We start from the raw sequence: 18,905 nt of genomic DNA on the forward strand, positions 1-18,905 counted from the left end.
AAACTTAAGTATCACATACAGAAATACACACAAAGATATGAAAATAGAAGAGTGATTAGTTGGAAGCTGAAAGAAGTTCAGTTGAATGGAGAAAGAGAAGAGAGGAGATTATGTCCAAATATCTATGACTGGGGAGGTGGCTCAATGAATATATTTCTAGAAAAGTCTACCAGCTTGAGCTGAATTCCTCTGCACCCATTTAAAGTCATGTGAAGAAATAGCACATGCATGGGCAGTTTGTTTGCAGTAGTTAGAGGACCTGGCATACCCATTCTCTCTCTGTCTCTCTGTGTTACTATCTCTCTTTCTTTCTCTCTGTCCATTGGGACTTCTTTCCTCACAACAAAATAATATTTATAAAATATGTATATATCTCTAAATACCCCTAATGAGAAATTAAACATAAGCAGTCGTCTATAATATGTTCTTAACAAACTATCACTATTATATGATTGTTGTAATTTTTTATGTAAAATAAGTGGGACTATGATTGATAATTCAAACTTTTCTGATATTAATATGTAGCTTTCCATGCCTTCAGAAGAAAAACAGAACATTTTTACTATAAAGACTTCTTGTATATAAATATACCATCAGTCATGGAAATAACTGTATTCATATGCTTCTATTTTTTACCTTTGCATAGTTACATCAAGTGACACATTTATTTTTATAATATTGTGATTCATTGAGACATTGTATATATATACTTGTACTGAATATTACAACACATATCCACAGCTGCTTCTTCTTACCCTGCATTTCTTTTCTGTCTCTATTGTCCCCTTACTTTGGCTTTATGGAATTTCTACTGCAATCTGATTACATAGTAGTAATATCCCACTTTCAGTATTCAGGAAGAAACTTGAAAACCTGTGCTTTTGTGTCTGGCTCACTGATTTAGCCTCTGAAGTCCTGACTCAATCTTCCTGCATATTACAGAAATTTATTCCTATTCATTTCTAAAGAGTAAATTTAAGTGCATGCAGTATATTTTACTCAGCCATTCATGTATACATATGTACAAATGCATACTGCTTTACCCTGCTATTTTGAACAGTGCAAGAATAAATCATGAGCATGCAAGTGCTTTTGATGTGCGCTGACTTTGTCTACCATGTGTTTATACTCAGTAGTGACACAATTGCCTCAAATAATTCTGTTTTTACTGTATTGGGAGTCACAATGTCGTTACTGGCAGTGACATGAAGTAATTGCACAAAATCCTATAAGAGTTTACTTTTTCTGCATTGTCTCACTAGTGTTTATTGATTGTAATGTGAACACTGCACTCACATTCCCTGCAGTGAAAGAGATTCTCAATTCTGTTTTGTTTTGCATATTCAGACTACCCAACACTTTAATCTTTTTATATTTATTTGAGAGACAGGAAGAAAGGGAATGATAAGATGCAGGCAAAGAGGGGGGAGTGAAAGAATGGGTGTCCCAGGACCTCCAGCCACTTGAAGGGAACTCCAGATGTAATCATCAACTTGTGCATCTGGCTTACATGGGTACTGGGGAACAGAAGCTGGCTCTTTGACTTTTCATGCAGCTGCCTTAACTTCTAAACCATTTATCTAGCCCCTTGATTATTTTTATTAGCACATTATTGTATTTATCTTAAAATTTCTTCCCCTAACCTTACATTGGGCCTTTTCACCCTCTTTAATCTGTTCTTCTACTTAGATATATACAATACCAACCTATTAGGTACCCTCCTCCATTCCTTTTCCTTCCCTTTATATCTCTTTTCTAGCTTACTGGGCTCTGCTACTCAGTTTTTTTCCTTCTCACACAGAAGCCCAATCATCTGTAGCTAGGATCCACATATGAGAGAAAACATGTGCTGCTTGGCTTTCTGGGCCTGGGTTACCTCACTTAGTATAATCCTTTCCAGGTCCATCCATTTTTCTGCAAATTTCATAACTTCATTTTTCTTTACCGCTGAGAAGAACTCCATTGCATAAATGTGCCATATCATCATTATCCACTCATCAGCTGAGGGACATTTAGGCTGGTTCCATTTCCCAGCTATTATAAGTTAAGCAGCAATAAGCATGGTTGAGCACATGCTTCTAAAGAAATGAGATGAGTCCTTAGGATATATGTCTAGGAGTTCTATAGCTGGGTCATATGGTATATCAATCTTTAGCTGTCTTAGGACCCTCCACACTGATTTCCACAGTGGCTGGACCAGATTGCATTCCCACCAACAGTGTAGAAGGGTTCCTCTTTTTCCACATCCCTGCCAGCATTCATGATCATTTGTTTTCATGATGGTAGCCAATCTGACAGGAATCTGCATTTCCCTGATGACTAGGGATGTAGAACATTTTTTTAGATGCTTATATGCGATCCATATTTCTTCTTTTGAGAACTCTCTATTTAGCTCTATAGCCCACTGTTTAATTGGCTTGTTTGATTTCTTATTATTTAACTTTTTGAGTTCTTTGTATATCCTAGATATTAATCCTCTATCAGATATATAGCTGGCAAAGATTTTTTTTCCCATTCTGTAGGTCGCCTCTTTGCTTTATTCACAGTGTCCTTTGCAGTACAAATCCTTTCTAATTTCGTGAGGTCCTAGTGATAATTTGTGGTTTTATTGCCTGAGCAATTGGGGTTGTATTCAGAAAGTCTTTTCCAAGACCAATATTTTGAAGTCTTTCCCCTACTTTTTCCTCTAGCAGTTTCAGAGTTTCTGGTCTGATGTTAACGTCTTTGATCCATTTGGACCTAATTGTTGTGCATGGAGAGAAGAATGTATTTTCATTCTTCTCCAGGTAGATATCCAGTTTTCCCAACGCCATTTGCTGAAGAGGCTGTCTTTTCTCCAATGACTAATTTTGGCATTTTTATCAAATATCAGGTGGCTATAGATAAATGGACTTACATCTGCATCCTCTATTTCTTTGATTATCTACTTATTAATTTGTTTGTCTCTTATGTGGCAAATAATTGGTAGTTTGCTTTTTCTCCATCTTCCTACCTTTCCAAGGTGTTTAAGAAGAAAAAAACCTCTCTCCAACCTGTCCCTTAACTCTATTCAATGTTTCTATTACTATGCAGGAGTTTTGACATCAGCCATTCACATGTCAATTATTTCAACTACATATTCAGCAATATTTGGTGGACCATCATGTAATATGTTCTCCATGATTTTCACTAGTAGTGACATAAATTCAGAGATATATTAAGGCTTTCATATACACATAATTGATTTCTGTTTGAGAAAAGGGATATGTATGAATTTTCAGTCTTGTCCAAGTCGTTATCCAGTCAGATTTCTACTTCTTGAAGAAGCTGCTCTAGTTGAAAGTGTGCTTTGGCATGTGATTGATATTCCAACATTTGTTTATAACTTCTTTGTTATATTTGTTGTCATGTTATGTAAGAAATAATATCTATTCCTTAATTATATTTGTGTAAGTGAAAGTATATACACTTATTTTAGTGTATATACTAGTGTATATACTTTTAGTGTATATACTTAGTGCAATAGTGGCTCACAGTCAGGGTGGGAAACCAACTGCTCTTGATTTGGCTAACTGATTAGCTCAGTGGAACAGAACTCTTAGTAGGAGCTGAAAAACATGTCAAAACCATATCCCAAAATGAGCCCACTCTCCATTACCAACTGTGGGCTTGGAAAGGGCCATAACCTATTAAATTCTCTCTCCAAAAAATAATGGTTATCCCATTTATCTTGTGCTAATTTTACTCTCCATCAGAGAATCTGCTTCTCTTTTCTAGATACACACAGATCCTAAGGAGAGAACCATCCCATCATTTCTCAAAATAATAAGAATAATTATTCAAAAGAATAACTGGAGAAACAAGCAAGAGTGCTGTTTCTTCATGAACCTGGTATGAGCAAAAGGGTCCAGGAGATAGACACAGAGAATAGTCAACCCCTATCAAACCAGATATCTAGAGACAAAGTGGCTCCCAAGACCTCATCAATGAAGCAGACCTAAAATGAAATCAAAATGTCTGAGGGAAATTTGTGGAGAGGGAGCAGAAAGAATGTTAAAGCCACACATTGGGTCATGATACACAAAGAAATTTGCTCCTTCCCATAACTGATGGCTAACCCCACAGTGCACAAACCATATAACCCAACAAGAAGGGTCCCTGTGGAAGGGAGAGGGACAGGGAGAAAGCTAACAATGGTACCAACTTTACTGTATTCACTGAGTACAAAATTAATTTAAAAAAAAGAAGGGATTTGGGTATGCTTTCATAGCCATTCCAATCCCAAATTTCATTTTAGAGCCTTCTAGTTCACAAATATGCCTATTGGAGTCAAGTGTTATCCACCTTATCCTGTTCCCTTCTCTTACATACTTTATACTTATATGAACAAAGCAGAGCCTGATGGCTTCAATTTTCCTTTCTTCAAATGCAAGTGCAATATAGTGTATTTAATTCAAAATATCTATTGTTGCTCAGAGAAAGAATTGTAATTAAAAGAAATCAAATTGGTACTTACACCATTCATGGTTTATTAGCCTACGAAAATTTTACCACATCAGGCAGCAAGTTCTTCCATAAACTATTATTTTAATCACGCATTGAGTATGAGCAACCTAAAACTGCCTTGAAAAACATAATTGCATGCCATCCACTAGAAAACTGGACTATTCAGTGGCCAATGGCCAAGAATAAAGCTAACTTGAAAGAATTTGCCCTTGGTTCACATACAAGCTATCACAGGTAAATTTGTGGTTCCGTAATTGACCAAGAGGAACAGGACCTCATATTTAATTTTGTGTTGACTACAATACTTCAGGAAAAATATAATATCCTAAAAACAGGAAAAAAAATACATAAATCCAAATGTTCCTTCTATTAGTATATTAAAAGTAACAACCTCTATATAAAGCACAATGAAACACAAGACAACATGTCATTGTTGTTGATAACAAACAGACAATGACTTATTTTCTGCCTGGAACCACTGTACTATGGAGACAGAGGCAGACAGCTATGGAGTTTTCTGACTAGTCATTCACACACATGTGTAAAACCCAAAAAGGCTGACAGATGGAGGAACTCTGAGAAACTGAAATTTAATCTCAAGGACTCAACAATCCATAGCAGACTTGTACACTATTGGAAATCTAGAAGATAACAGTCACATACTTTTGAGAATGTGACAGACTAAAGATATAAAAGAATAAATTCTGGATAAGACTTCAAAGTTGTTCAGGAATGAAATCCTGAAAATGAAACAATGCATTCCCACTTTTTGAGATAATGTATAAAGCCCAGTAATGTGGTCTGGTGTACTTAAAGTAGAGTACAGTATCATTGGAAATACAGAAGAATGCAATATAAATGCAAAGGACAGTGCCTAAATTAACACATTCATGATGAACACACATCAGATTCCAAAATCTCAAGTTATTAGAAGAGATGTGGGACATAAATTACATATGGACAACTCAAAGACACATTAAAACCCATCCAAATAAAAGTAAACTCAGTATGTTGATGTAAAGTTAACTAACTAGGGATGAACATCAGGAAAGGAATCATTAATGAAATATTTTGTACAGATCAGAGATGCATGAACATTGTAATGTCAAATGCTTGTAATCCTTTACTTCAGAGCCTAAAACAGCAGGAATGAAATGAAGGAAGAGGAGGATGAAGAAGGAAAATAACTGTTACTTGAATTACCCAACACTTTAAGAGGCTTAGGAGAGACAACTCTTGGCAACATTGACACATATATTGGTAAGAGGAAAACAAAATACAATATTTACAGAATGAGAGAAGCAATTTTTCATTTCTCATAATACCTAAAACATTAAACTTAGAAAACAAGCAGAATACTAAGAGCTACCAGAAAAAAATCATATAAACCCTAATAAAGGTAAGCCCATCTGGGTACATTTAATTCTACTAAAAGCCAGAAGAGTATGATATTGAATATTTCAAGTTCTCAAAGACCATGGATGACAACCCAAAATAATATACTGGCAAATTTGTTCCTCATAATAGAAAATAAATGAAAAAAAAAACTTTCCATGGCAAACACTGGCTTTATAGGTTTTTAGAGAACTAAGCTGTCCTTACAGAGAAAACTGGAACAAATACTTCATACTTAGAGAACAAACACACTCAAAAGCGTACAGAAGGGAAAAAAAAACAATGATCCAAATTGCCACAGATATAAAAGCATATGAAGATCAGAAAACTCAAAAGTCAAAATAGTCTTCAATTTAATCACACCTCTCAATTAAAACTCTGATCATTATTAGACCCAGCTCCCGAATCAAAAGAAACAGATTAACAGGCCCAGTCAGAAAACTTAATTCATCTCTTTGCTGTCTATAAGAAAATCACCTTTATGATTAATGAAAGACACTAATTTAAAGAAATCAAAAATATTCCAAGAAAATGAAAATGGGAAACAATTAGCTGTGGCTATATTACTATCTGACAAAAGAGACTTTAAACAAAAAGTAACCAAAAGAGATAAGATTGACACTATACTTATTAAGGGACAAACACAAGAGATTTTTATAATCATGAACATTTATGCACTGAACAGGATTCATCCTTCAGGCCCTTCCTTTGAAAAGAATCAGCACTACTCCTACTGTCCAGATGAGAACAGCTTGAATATCCTCAATGATGCTAATCTTTTAACAATATTTCAAGCCAGGCATGGAGGCACATGCCTTTAATCCAAGCACTCAGGAGGCAGAGTTAGGAGGATCACTATGAGTTCGAGGCCACCCCGAGACTTCACAGTGAATTCCAGGTCCGCCTGGGCTAGAGTGAGACACTACCTTGAAAAACCAAAACCAGGGCTGGAGAGATGGCTTAGCAGTTAAGCGATTGCCTGTGAAGCCTAAGGACCCGGGTTCAAGGCTCAGTTCCCCAGGACCCATGTTAGCTAGATGCACAAGGGGGCACACACGTATGGAGTTCATTTGCAGTGGCTGGAGACCCTGGTGTGCCCATTCTCTCTCTCTCTCTCTCTCTAACTGCCTCTTTCTCTCTCTGTCACTCTCAAATAAATAAAAATAAACAAAATGTTTAAAAAAAAACACCAAAACCAAATAAACAAACAAACAAACAAACAAAATTCAGGCTAAGGAGTCTAAATCAGCCAAAAATTCATCCTATGGAAAATTTTATATCCTTCATATCCTTCCACTTTATGATTTTCTCCATCAAACAATTGTCCATTACTCTTTTTTTTTTAAATTTTTTATTTATTTATTATTTGAGAGAGACGGACAGAGAGAGAAAGACAGATAGAGGAGAGAGAGAGAATGGGCGCGCCAGGGCTTCCAGCCTCTGCAAACGAACTCCAGATGCGTGCGCCCCCTAGTGCATCTGGCTAACGTGGGACCTGGGGAACCGAGCCTCGAACCGGGGTCCTTAGGCTTCACAGGCAAGCGCCTAACCGCTAAGCCATCTCTCCAGCCCTGTCCATTACTCTTAAATTCAACTTTGCTCAAATTTCTTACACATGTGTAGACTTCAGCCAGCTTCTCTATCATAATATCACACTAACTACTTCTAGCCCATTTGCCAAAAACATTCTCTTTTCACCCTTCAATGTCAAATGACAAGCCTGCCCAGTTCACACTTCATTCTGTATTTAGGCTTTCCAAACATGTACTAGAATAGTCTACCAAGCAATACTTCTATCACTGCTTCTCTAGTCCAAGCTCCATATTCTTCAATCTTCCTCCCACAAACCAGTAATAAAAGCTAAGAACCACATAGTGTGGTTTATTGCAGCAATAGCTTCAATTCTCATTACCAATTTTTAGTAGCAGTTAACTTCTACTTGCTGGAGCAAAATGCCCGAAAGAAGCAGACTATGAGAGTAAAGGAATTATTTCAGCCCACTGAAATTTAAGAGAAATCATAAGGGGAAATTCCATCACAGTGCAGGACACATACCAAGAATTGACAGAATGGAGTCACAGCTTTTCACATCAGATGGAAGAAGCAATAAGATTAAATTAGCTTGTAATGTCAAGGCGGTAGACTATAAAAGCCAGACCCACCCAGAGTGACCCACCTCCTCCAGCAAAGCTCTACCTGTCAATGGTTACAATAGCTGGGGACTTAGTCATAAACACATGGGGATATAGAGAACATTTCACATTCATACCACCACAACAATGAGAATAAACTTATTTACAATTATTTCACTCTTATGAAGTTTCAAATACTACTAAAGATGTCATGTTCACCCAACCTCAAAATACAAGGAACATGTACAACAAGAGAAGTTCAGAGAGAATATCATTTGGTACATAATGTTCAGTGTGCTTGATATGAAACTTGTGATTGACACCTCATCCATAATGATGATTGTGCTCCCCTTTCAGATTGCCAATCAGAAGGTTCCACCATGTGCTGGCATTGATTTTTGCCTTGGAAGATGTTAACCATAACTCCCAGCTACTACACAATGCATCATTGAAATTGCATTCCATTTCTAAGATTTGTCAGAGTTCTTCATTTTATGCTGGTGAAGATAAACTTCCACATGAAGTGAGGGATTCTCCCAACTATATGTGTGAGCAGAAAGCATGTCAGATAGCACTTACAGGACCCTCATGGGCAGGATCTGCCAGCCTAGGGCCACTCATGCAGCTCTATGTAAGGCCACAGGTGAGTCTATGTCAATAGGGGGAGTTGAAAGCAAGTCTCTTAGTGGCATTCTCAAGTAACTAAGCAAGTGGTTTATGCCTATGTTTATCATGATTTTAACTGAAATAGTAAATGCTCATTTGGTGGGCTATTAACACTCACCTGCTTGAAACAGAAAAGAACAGAGTATAAGAGAAAATGCAATTCTCAAGATAGATCACTAGTGAGTACTTTGTGATAAGGTTCTGGAAGTTGACTTATGACTGTAGTGACAAAAATGAACAAGTTTTTCTATTTCCTGCTGGTTTACAACATCAGTCAGAAGTTACTTTGCCTGATGCAATCTTCCTTTGGTTGATTACAATGTTCTGTTTCCTTTAGATTTCCTATGGACCGTTTCATATTATACTTAGTGACCGGGAGAAGTTTCCTTATTTGTATCAGGTGGCCCCCAAGGATGCAAACCTGCCACTTGCCATGGTATCCTTGATGTATCATTTCAGATGGGCATGGGTAGAACTGGTTATATCAGATGATGACCAAGGTTTTGAATTTCTATACAACATGAGAACAGAAATGAAAAGATATGGTATCTGCTTAGCCAATGTAAATATGATCCCAGCAAACATAAATATATACTTGATAATGATTAAATTGTTGATTAATACAATCTTCACATCCTCAGCAAATGCTGTTGTCATTTATGGTAACATTCATGTTATTCTGGAAGTGGGATTTTTAAGATGGGAATGTTTAGACCCGCGGAGAATCTGGATTACCACCTCACAGTGGGATCTCATGCCATGTGAGGTAGAGCTGATCCCTGACTCATTCCGTTGGTCTTTTATGTTCTTACACCACCATGGTGAGATTTTTAGTATAAAAACTTTTATCCAAACAATGAAATTCTCCAAACATACAGAAAACTTTAATTCTGTAAAATCAAAGTGGATGAGTTTTAATTGTTCTCTCTCCAAATCATACTATGAAACACTGAACAACTATTCTTCCAACCCTTCACTGGAGTGGTTTTCAAGGCACAGATTTGACATGGCCATGGATGAAGAGTGTTACAACATCTACAATGCTGTGTATGCTGTGGCCCATGCCTTCCATGAAATGATTATTCAACAAGTAGATTCTCAGAGGATAGGAAATGAGTTTATGAAAAGTGTTTCATGCACTAAGGTATAGTGTCTTAAAGTCAGCAGTACTTACATGCAATAATGTGACATCCTCAAAGTTGTCAATACATGCTCAGGCCTATTTGGCTAGGACTCTTTTTCTCAATTATAAGGCTTTCTTTGCTTTGTCACTTCCAACACTAGGGAAGCTAAGACAGAATGATGACTGTGGGTTTGGTTACGGCTGGGCTAGAAAGAATAGATCCAGTTACTACTTGGCTAGTGAGGAACACTGCCCCAAAATACAGAATAAAAAACTACTGGAGAGCAAGATAATTTTTAGTGAACTTCAGTGATTTTAGAGAAAGATGACCTGAATGTAATGCTTAAATTTATGGGGAGGGGGACATTGTGGTGGGGATTCACTCTATCCTAGGTTGAACTGAAATTCACTTTGTTGTCTCAGAATGGCCACAACATATGTTGATCCTCCTACCACTGCCTCCCAAGTGCTGGGGTTAAAGATGTGCACTACAGACTTGGCAACTTTTTCTGTACTTGAAATATAAAGACTGATTTTATCATATAATCTATAAATGAAAAGCTGATGATCCCATGCTCCTGAGATAACAAGAATGTGTTTTTGTTGTTTTGTTCTTCTTGTTGTTACTGTTTGTTTAGTTATGGCAGGGTTTCACTCTAGCCCACGCTGCTCTAGAAATCACTCTGTAACTCTAGGCTGGCCGGGAACTCACAGTGATCCTCCTAACTCAGCCTCCCAAAATGAGTGGTTATGGATTTAGAAAAGTGCTTGAACCCCACAGCCTGGGTTCATATCTACTCTTAACCAAAAAATTGAATAAAATGAATCTGAGAAGAGTAATTATGAAATTATTATGTTTATTTAAGGAAGGACAGAATCAAGAGAAGGAAAATGACTACATGCACAGAACTTGAAAGCCCACATGATAGGCCTGAAAAAGAATCACAGAGAGGACAGACAGGAAAGTACAAAGAGCTCTTGCCATTTGGAGAGCAGGAAGAGGCAAACAGCCTACATGGAATGTTGGAATTAGGGGTTCTTCCCTCAGCACAGCCCAGCTAGGCCAACCCAAGGAGAAATCCAACATAAGTGATGAGTGGACCACTGAGAAAAAAAGGGATTTGTCACCTCACATACATCTATTTTAAACCTTACAATTGTGGTCCTTACATTCTGCTTCAGTTGAGCCAGAGAGATAGCAATTGGTCTGGCCTATGAGCTGTCTGAGGAAGAGGCTAGCCATAACACCAAGTTCTGGGAGCTGAACTTGATCAACCACAATGTTAGGACTAGATTCAAATCCTAGGAGAGACCTCCATCCCAGGAGGGGACCAGGTTGTGTGTGGAAAAACAGGTATAAGGAAAAGATAAGTAATCAGATCATCCTTTGATCTCTAGCAAAGTAGAAACTGCAAGGATAGGCCCAAAGACATTCCTGCTTCTTACTTTAGGGGCCCAGTTACCCTAGTTGCCTAACAAAGCTACCTGACTCTCCATAAATGGCATAAAGTAGTTACTCCAAAACTAAATGTGTTCCCAACTTCATTTTCACATTTGAGGTCCTAAAAGCAACCAAAAGATAAAATTAATATTGAAACGTGAATATTCTACTTATTATCTCATTAGCAATTGTTTTGTCAGTTTTTGTAAGATAAACTAATATTAATTTCTATTTTCTTTCATTTTCAAGGTAGAGTTTTCTCTAGTCCCAACTGACTTAGAATTTATAATGTAATCGCAGGGTGGCCTTCAACTCCCAGTGATCCTCCTACTTTAGCTTCCTGAGAGCTGAGGTTGAAGGCATGTACCACCACACCCAGCTAACAAACTAATACAAAACCATAATGTTATTTTCAAGTGATCAGTCTGTCATGTATTTTACCAGTTGGTTTTAGCTGTGAATGTGTATTGTAGGGAAGAACTGTAAAAACAAAGGGCATTCACTACATCATGCATGCAGTCATGGCATGTGGGCCTTTCCAATCATGGAATGATGCGTATCTTTTAGGTACATGCTTTTCTGAAGAACATGCACTTTACTAGCCCTATTGGAGATGTAGTGAATATGAACCAGAAAGGACAAGAAAATGATAAGTATGATGTCTTCAACGTTTGGAATTTCCCCCATGGTATTGATCTGAAGATGAAAATAGGACAGTTTTCCCCACATTTTCAACATGGTGAGCAGTTGTATTTATTTGAAGACATGGCACAGTGGGCCACAGGAAGGAGACAGGTAGGTTTTCCTACTGTAGTGATTTACACTAGACATTAATAAACATGCTCATGTGTAATGTGTGTCTCCTTATCATACATTGATTCCTAGATATACTTTATGTTCAAATACTTGACAAAAACTGTAATTTTCCTGAATTTGTTTCCACATGTTTCTATAAAGACATTATACAATACAACAAAATTACTATGATCATCAAGCACTATAAATAAATTTTTCATCATCCAACCTTCTAAAATTGTCTGGTTTGAGAGGAGTATCTCAGATTTCTTTCCCTGACACATGTCTGAAATCCTCAGATCCTGCTTTCAGTGTGCAGTGTGCCGTGCCGTCCTGGGTTCAGGAAATCCCATCAGGAGGGACAAGCAGCCTGCTGTTTCAATTGCTATCGGTGCCCAAAAAATGAGATTTCCAATGAGACAGGTAACTGCATGTGTGAAAAAAACATATATCAGATTGATTATCTTCTATAACACACATGAGGATTTCAAAGGTCCTGGAAGGAAATTGAAGTGAAGAAAATCAGCCAGGCATGGTTGCACACATGTTTAATCCCAGCACTTGGGAGGCAGAGGTAGGAGAATCTGTGTGCTGGAGGCCACCTTCAGACTTCATAGTGAATTCTAGGTCAGCCTGAGCTAGAGTGAAACCACATTTTGATAAAACAACTACACCAAAAATAATTCTTAGTCATGTTAACTAAATTTGTAGGCATTTTGTAAGCATTTAAAAGTATACCATCATTTTATATAGCATATATGTGAATGAGAGCAATATACTTTTACACCCTGTTAACGGGCTAAATTATTGAAATACTGAAAAAACACACAAGGTATTACTTCAACATAGTATCCTCATTAAATGGATTCTATATCAATTGCTGAGACCATTTTCTGAAGAAAACTATTTTAAGTACTAAACATTATGTACCTCCAGAGTGAAAATGCACACATGTTATTATTGTGCCTAATTTTTATTGGTTTTTAGTCTGCCCAAGGTCAGCTCCACACCTGAGTCCTCCAATTCCTTACCAATCCCATTTCTGGCAGGTTTCTGCCAAAGAGGAAATGTATAGACTGTGTATTTGCACTGGCATGCACACAGTAGAGCATGACCATGGATGGCGGAAATTCCTGTTTGCTTTAATTCCAAAAGGAAGGGAGGGAAAATTACAGAGATAGAAATTGAATATGGGCCAATGAGAGACTGTTGTGAATGTGCACACAATGACCCATGGACTGATGTCAGTGTTCAAATCATCCAGGTTTGTGATGGGAGAGGAATTTGGAAACTGATCTTATGTGCTAGGGGAGTTACTGGTGGAAATGATTATTAATACAATTAGAAATAGCTAAAAGTTTTAACTGTGAATTCTTTTCATTTCAGAATATGCTTTTAAGTTTTTTATTAGGAACCTTTGTAAATCAAGACAATTTTCCAAAATCCAGATTTCTTCATGCCATTCTTCCCTTTCTCTTCCCAATTCTTCCTTCCACTGAATCATTTGTCTTCTCAAGAAAACTGTCTTCTGTTTTAATGTCATTTTTTATTCATCCTTTGAGCAGGGCTGGTGTAGGTAGTGTCAGTGCCACTGTGAAGTAATCAATACCATGGCTAAATTGTTAGGGGCACAAGTTGGGACAATATGCACAGAAACATTGCCTCTTCCACATAACTGATGGCTGCCACCACAATGCACAACCCACAATCCCCATGGGATAACCTGTATCCCCAATGAGAAGGGTCCCTTTGGAGGGGGATCGGGGTGAGGAAAAAGATGATACCAACATATGCGGTTTACATATTAAGTATGTTCATAACTTAAAATGAAAACAAAATAATTAAAAAAAAATACCATGGCGATTTAGTTTCTGGAAGACAGTATTGAAAGCACTCCTCCCTTCCTTGGGTTCTTATTTCCTTCCCACCACTTATTCTGTTCTATTTAGAGAGCATTTAGTTCTCACACAACAAACATGCCACTATTGTACCAGTTGGTGTATTTTGTCTAGATAACAAGGCATAAAACTTGATTATCCACTACCAGTTAACACTGTTGGTGCCTTTTTGCCTAAAACAGGCTGCATAGTCAGAGCATGTTTTAATACTGTTCTAAATGATTTGATCATGAACTTGGCATTAATATAGATACAGTGTCAAAAATGGGAATGAGACAGGTAGGAACAATCTTGGAATGCCAGTAGATAATGACAGAAAAAAAAGAATTAAAAATAATACTCTATCATAAAGGTAATCATAAAGTAGTAGTTATTCAAATGATATAATCATGTTAAAAACACAATCCAAATAAAATGACTAGCTTTGCAATTTATTAGTGACTAAATATTAGGTGAGAAATGTTTTGGAATTTATACTCAAAGAGCAAGAGCATATTTTATGTGAGAATAAACTGAAAATGTTGGTTGATATATGCTATATAAAATGATGGCATACTTTCTAAATGTTTACAAATGGCTACTAATTCAGCTAACCTGATGAAGAAACATAAAAAGCATTTAGATAAGTGTAATCAAAGGCTGTCATTGGACTTAGTTGATGGCTCAGATGGTAAAATATTTGCCACCCAAACGTGAAAACCTGAGTTCAAATCTCCTGAACCAATAAACAGACAAGAATGGTGGCTAATCTGGAGAGGTGAAAATAGTGGGACCTTAGAATTTGGTGTCTATATAGTCTAGTCCAAGTTTTGAGCTCCAGATACAGTAATGTACCCCAACTCATGAATAAGATGGACAGCAATTGAGAAGGCCACCCAGTGCTGAACTCCAGTCTCCAAATTCCTACACACACACATGTACACACAGAAAGAAACATGTAAAGCACACCTACATGTGCTTGTACAGGCATGCACACTCACCACATATATACACACAAGCACTCAATGAAAATAAATAAAGATATCTTCATCACTGTACATGTTAGGTCAGGACAAAATGGAGTTACAGCAGGAGGGTGACAGAGATAAGGAATGCATCATGCACATTCCTCAAGAAACCACCCACCATTATCCCTTCCTTGCCTAACAATGCCACAGGGCTAAGTTTCCCTCCTCTTTATCTCCCACCTGGTCACTTCTGGTCTCACACCCCAAGGGTAATGAAAAGAACAAAAGAGTTCTTCTCCCTTCCTCACCTTCCCCCAACTGAAAAACTCCACATAGTGCACTTTCTGTAATCTCAAAGGTGACTGCTGAGCCACTCCTGGCAGCTCTTGTTTTTCCCCTCATAAAAGCTTCCCTCTTTGCCTCAGAGTGGTCATCATGATGTTGGTCACTCCTGAACCCTACTGTACATATTCACTATGAAAAATATTCTTAAATTTATCTTATGAACAAATGTATTTGAAATTAAATATTGATATATGTCATAGCAAAATTTCCAATTTTCCAGGTAGGAGTAATGACTTCCTTTTCACACTAAATGTGATCTTTATTCCTTGGGTATTTGGTTACTGATTTTTCTCATTCTACTTTCTAAGTAGGTCTTGAATAAATTACCAAGACAAAAGATTATAGAGGTAAAATTGAATAAAATGCATAAATACTATCTAAATCCTCTCAAGATTAATTTGGAAAACGTTCTCCAAGATGACGTTGAACAGGTTTGGTTATAATTGTATCCTGGTATCCATTTGTATTCATAAATTACTATTATTTAAAAAGACAGATGTGTATTTGAATGTCTCCCCTCTGAATACACAATGCAGAACTCCACCTGGAGTTGGAGAGTAGACAGTAGCTTCTACACTAATGGAATGCAAAGTCTGTATATAGATAGATAGATAGATAGATAGATAGATAGATAGATAGATATAGATAGATATAGAAATATAGATATCTATATATATACATCTCTCTCTCTCTCTCTCTCTTATATATATATATATATATATATAAGAGAGAGAGAGAGAGAGAGAGAGATAAATATAGATATAGAAATATAGATATCTATATATATACATATATGTATCTCTCTCTCTCTTTCTATAGAGAGAGAGAAAGATAGAGTGTCTGCATTACACACACACACATATATATATATTTCAATTATTTTTCAATTTTTTCTGAGACAAGAATTCACTCTAGCCCAGACTGACGTAAATCACTCTGTAACTCCAGCTGGCCTCAAGCTCTTAGTTGTCCTCCAAACTCAGCTTTCAAAAGGAGTGATTTTATGTGTAAAGGCACCTCACCCAGCAGTTAAGACCTTTATTATGACTCTGAATGTGTTGACACAAGGAGTATTAAGATAATTACACTATTTCATATATGTGACATTAAGAGAAAATAACAATGGTTTCTAGGTGTCTTGCACAATACATGTGAATACAATTAATTTTCAATCACATCTTCAGGATAATCTACTTATATTACTGTCCATGCCAACAAAGCATGAATACATTCTAACATGCTGCACATACTTATGTGAGACAACAGATGTACTGATGAGTCTTTGCTCTCTACCTCAGACATGGAGCAGTGTGTGAAGTGTCCAGATGATCAGTATGCCAATGTAGAGCAAACCCATTGCCTGCAGAAATCTGTGACCTATCTGGCTTATGCAGACCCCTTGGGGATCACTCTATCCTGCTTGGCCCTGGCCTTCTCAGCACTCACATGTCTTGTCCTTGGGGTGTTTTGGAAGCACCAAGACACTCCCATTGTGAAGGCCAATAACCGCACCCTCAGCTACATCCTGCTCATCTCCCTCAAATGCTGTTTCTTCTGCTCCTTGCTCTTCATTGGACGTCCCAACACTGCCACCTGCATTCTGCAGCAGATCACATTTGGAGTTCTCTTCACTGTGGCTGTTTCCACTGTATTGGCCAAAACAGTTACTGTGGTCCTGGCCTTTAAGGTCACTGCTCCAGGAAGAAGGATGAGGGGACTGCTGTTATCAGGGGTACCTAACTTGATCATTCCCACCTGCACCCTGATCCAGCTTATTTTCTGTGCAGTGTGGCTGGGGACCTCTCCTCCCTTTATTGACACAGATGCACACTCTGAACATGGACACATCACTATCGTCTGCAACAAGGGCTCAGTCACTGCCTTCTACTGTGTCCTGGGATTCCTGGGGTCTCTGGCCATAGTGAGCTTCACTGTGGCTTTCTTGGCCAGGAACCTGCCTGACACCTTCAATGAAGCCAAGTTCCTGACCTTCAGCATGCTGGTGTTCTGCAGTGTGTGGCTTACCTTCCTCCCTGTCTACCAAAGCAGCCATGGAAAATTCATGGTGGCTGTGGAAGTCTTTTCAATCCTGGCCTCCAGTGCTGGGCTATTGGGCTGCATTTTTGTCCCTAAGTGCTACATTATTTTACTAAGACCAGACAGAATTGCTCTTCACAAGATCAGGGATAAAACCAATTCTTGAGCCTGTATCTTTCCTTACAATTTAAAATAAAGTTCTTTATATATTATAGAATTCATAGCATTATTTTTTAAACCAAATGTGTTTTCTGCACCTCCACCTAAGTGAGTTTCATTTGTTCCCAACAATGGCTATATATCATATAGTGGATTAACATGAATTGCTCTTAGAAGTCAAATCTTATATCAGAAAGATAATGATTGATAAAGAGTTGTTAAGAATAGGGCTGGAGAGATGGCTTAGCAGTTAAGCGCTTGCCTGTGAAACCTAAGGACCCCGGTTCGAGGCTCTGTTCCCCAGGTCCCACGTTAGCCAGATGCACAAGGGGGCGCATGCGTCTGGAGTTAGTTTGCAGAGGCTGGAAGCCCTGGCGCGCCCATTCTCTCTCTCCCTCTATTGGTCTTTCTCTCTGTGTCTGTCGCTCTCAAATAAGTAAATAAATAAAAATAAATAAAAACATTTAAAAAAAAAGAATAAGGCTGGAGAGATGGCTTAGCAGTTAAGCGCTTGCCTGTGAAGCCTAAGGGCCTCAGTTCAAGGCTTGATTCCCCAGGACCCATGTTAGCCAGATGCACAAGGGGGCACACACATCTGGAGTTCGTTTGCAGTGGCTAGAAGCCCTGGCATGCCCACTCTCCTCTCTCTGTCTCTCTCTCTGTCTCTCTGACTCTCTCTGCTTCCTTCTTTCTCTGTCTGTTGCTCTCAAATATAAAAATAAAAATAAACAAAAAAATTAAAAAAAAGAATATTTCACATAGGGACATGAACTATCTGTGAATCTGATGTTGGTTTCTGTCTCACTTGATGCCTATAGGATGATAAAGATAATAAAGTTGGGCTGGAGGAATGGCTTAGCAGGTACGTGTTTGCCTGCAGAACCAAAGGACCCAGGTTTGATTCCTCAGGACCTACATCATCCAGATACACAAGGTGGTGCATGTGTCTAGAATTCACTTGCAGTTGTGGGAGGCCCTGGTGCCCCGTTCTTTCTATCTTCTTTCCTCTTCTTCTCTGTCAAATAAATAAATAAACATAAGGTATTAATATCTATTGAGAAAGTATATGGTGTGAGGTGATATGGTAGTTTGAATAGATGGCCCCAATCTTTTCATTGTTTATTTAATTTGTAGTTTGGATCTTCAGTCATTTGATTGGAGAAGGTGTCACTGAGTAGATCTTAAGGTATGTTGGTGAGTCTGAAATTCCAATGTAAAAATATGTAATAGTTCTACCTGGAGTTCCTGAAGTGTGCTGTGTTGTGTGGCTTTTTGGCTTGCGGCTTCTTACTCCTTGCTTGGACATGTGAAAGAAAGGCCAGCTTCTTCTGCATTATGGAACTTCCCCTGTATCTGTATGCATCAATAAATACATCTTTCTCCATAAGAGTGCCTAGTTTTGAAGTTCATCTCAGTGAACCTGAAGCTGTCTGCTATAGAAGTTGGTATTAGGATGTAACAGTGAGATGATCTGACCATGTG

The 18,905-nt window shown here is 37.9% G+C and overlaps 1 protein-coding gene across 1 annotated transcript in view; it reads left to right on the forward strand.

Annotated features, from left to right (window-relative positions):
- LOC101615524 (vomeronasal type-2 receptor 116-like) overlaps positions 1 to 17,430 on the forward strand; it is a 33,765-nt gene extending 16,335 nt beyond the window's left edge. Inside the window, exons 4-9 of the mRNA XM_045134733.1 lie at positions 4,635 to 4,719; positions 8,370 to 8,655; positions 9,016 to 9,822; positions 11,810 to 12,037; positions 12,337 to 12,460; positions 16,526 to 17,430. Of these exons, the coding sequence (XP_044990668.1) occupies positions 4,635 to 4,719; positions 8,370 to 8,655; positions 9,016 to 9,822; positions 11,810 to 12,037; positions 12,337 to 12,460; positions 16,526 to 17,430 (2,435 nt within the window). The remainder of the gene's footprint in view (positions 1 to 4,634; positions 4,720 to 8,369; positions 8,656 to 9,015; positions 9,823 to 11,809; positions 12,038 to 12,336; positions 12,461 to 16,525) is intronic.
- The last annotated feature ends 1,475 nt before the right edge of the window (positions 17,431 to 18,905 follow it).

The sequence above is a fragment of the Jaculus jaculus genome, chromosome 15, assembly GCF_020740685.1.
Source record: "Jaculus jaculus isolate mJacJac1 chromosome 15, mJacJac1.mat.Y.cur, whole genome shotgun sequence".
In the NCBI taxonomy this organism is placed as follows: domain Eukaryota; kingdom Metazoa; phylum Chordata; class Mammalia; order Rodentia; family Dipodidae; genus Jaculus; species Jaculus jaculus.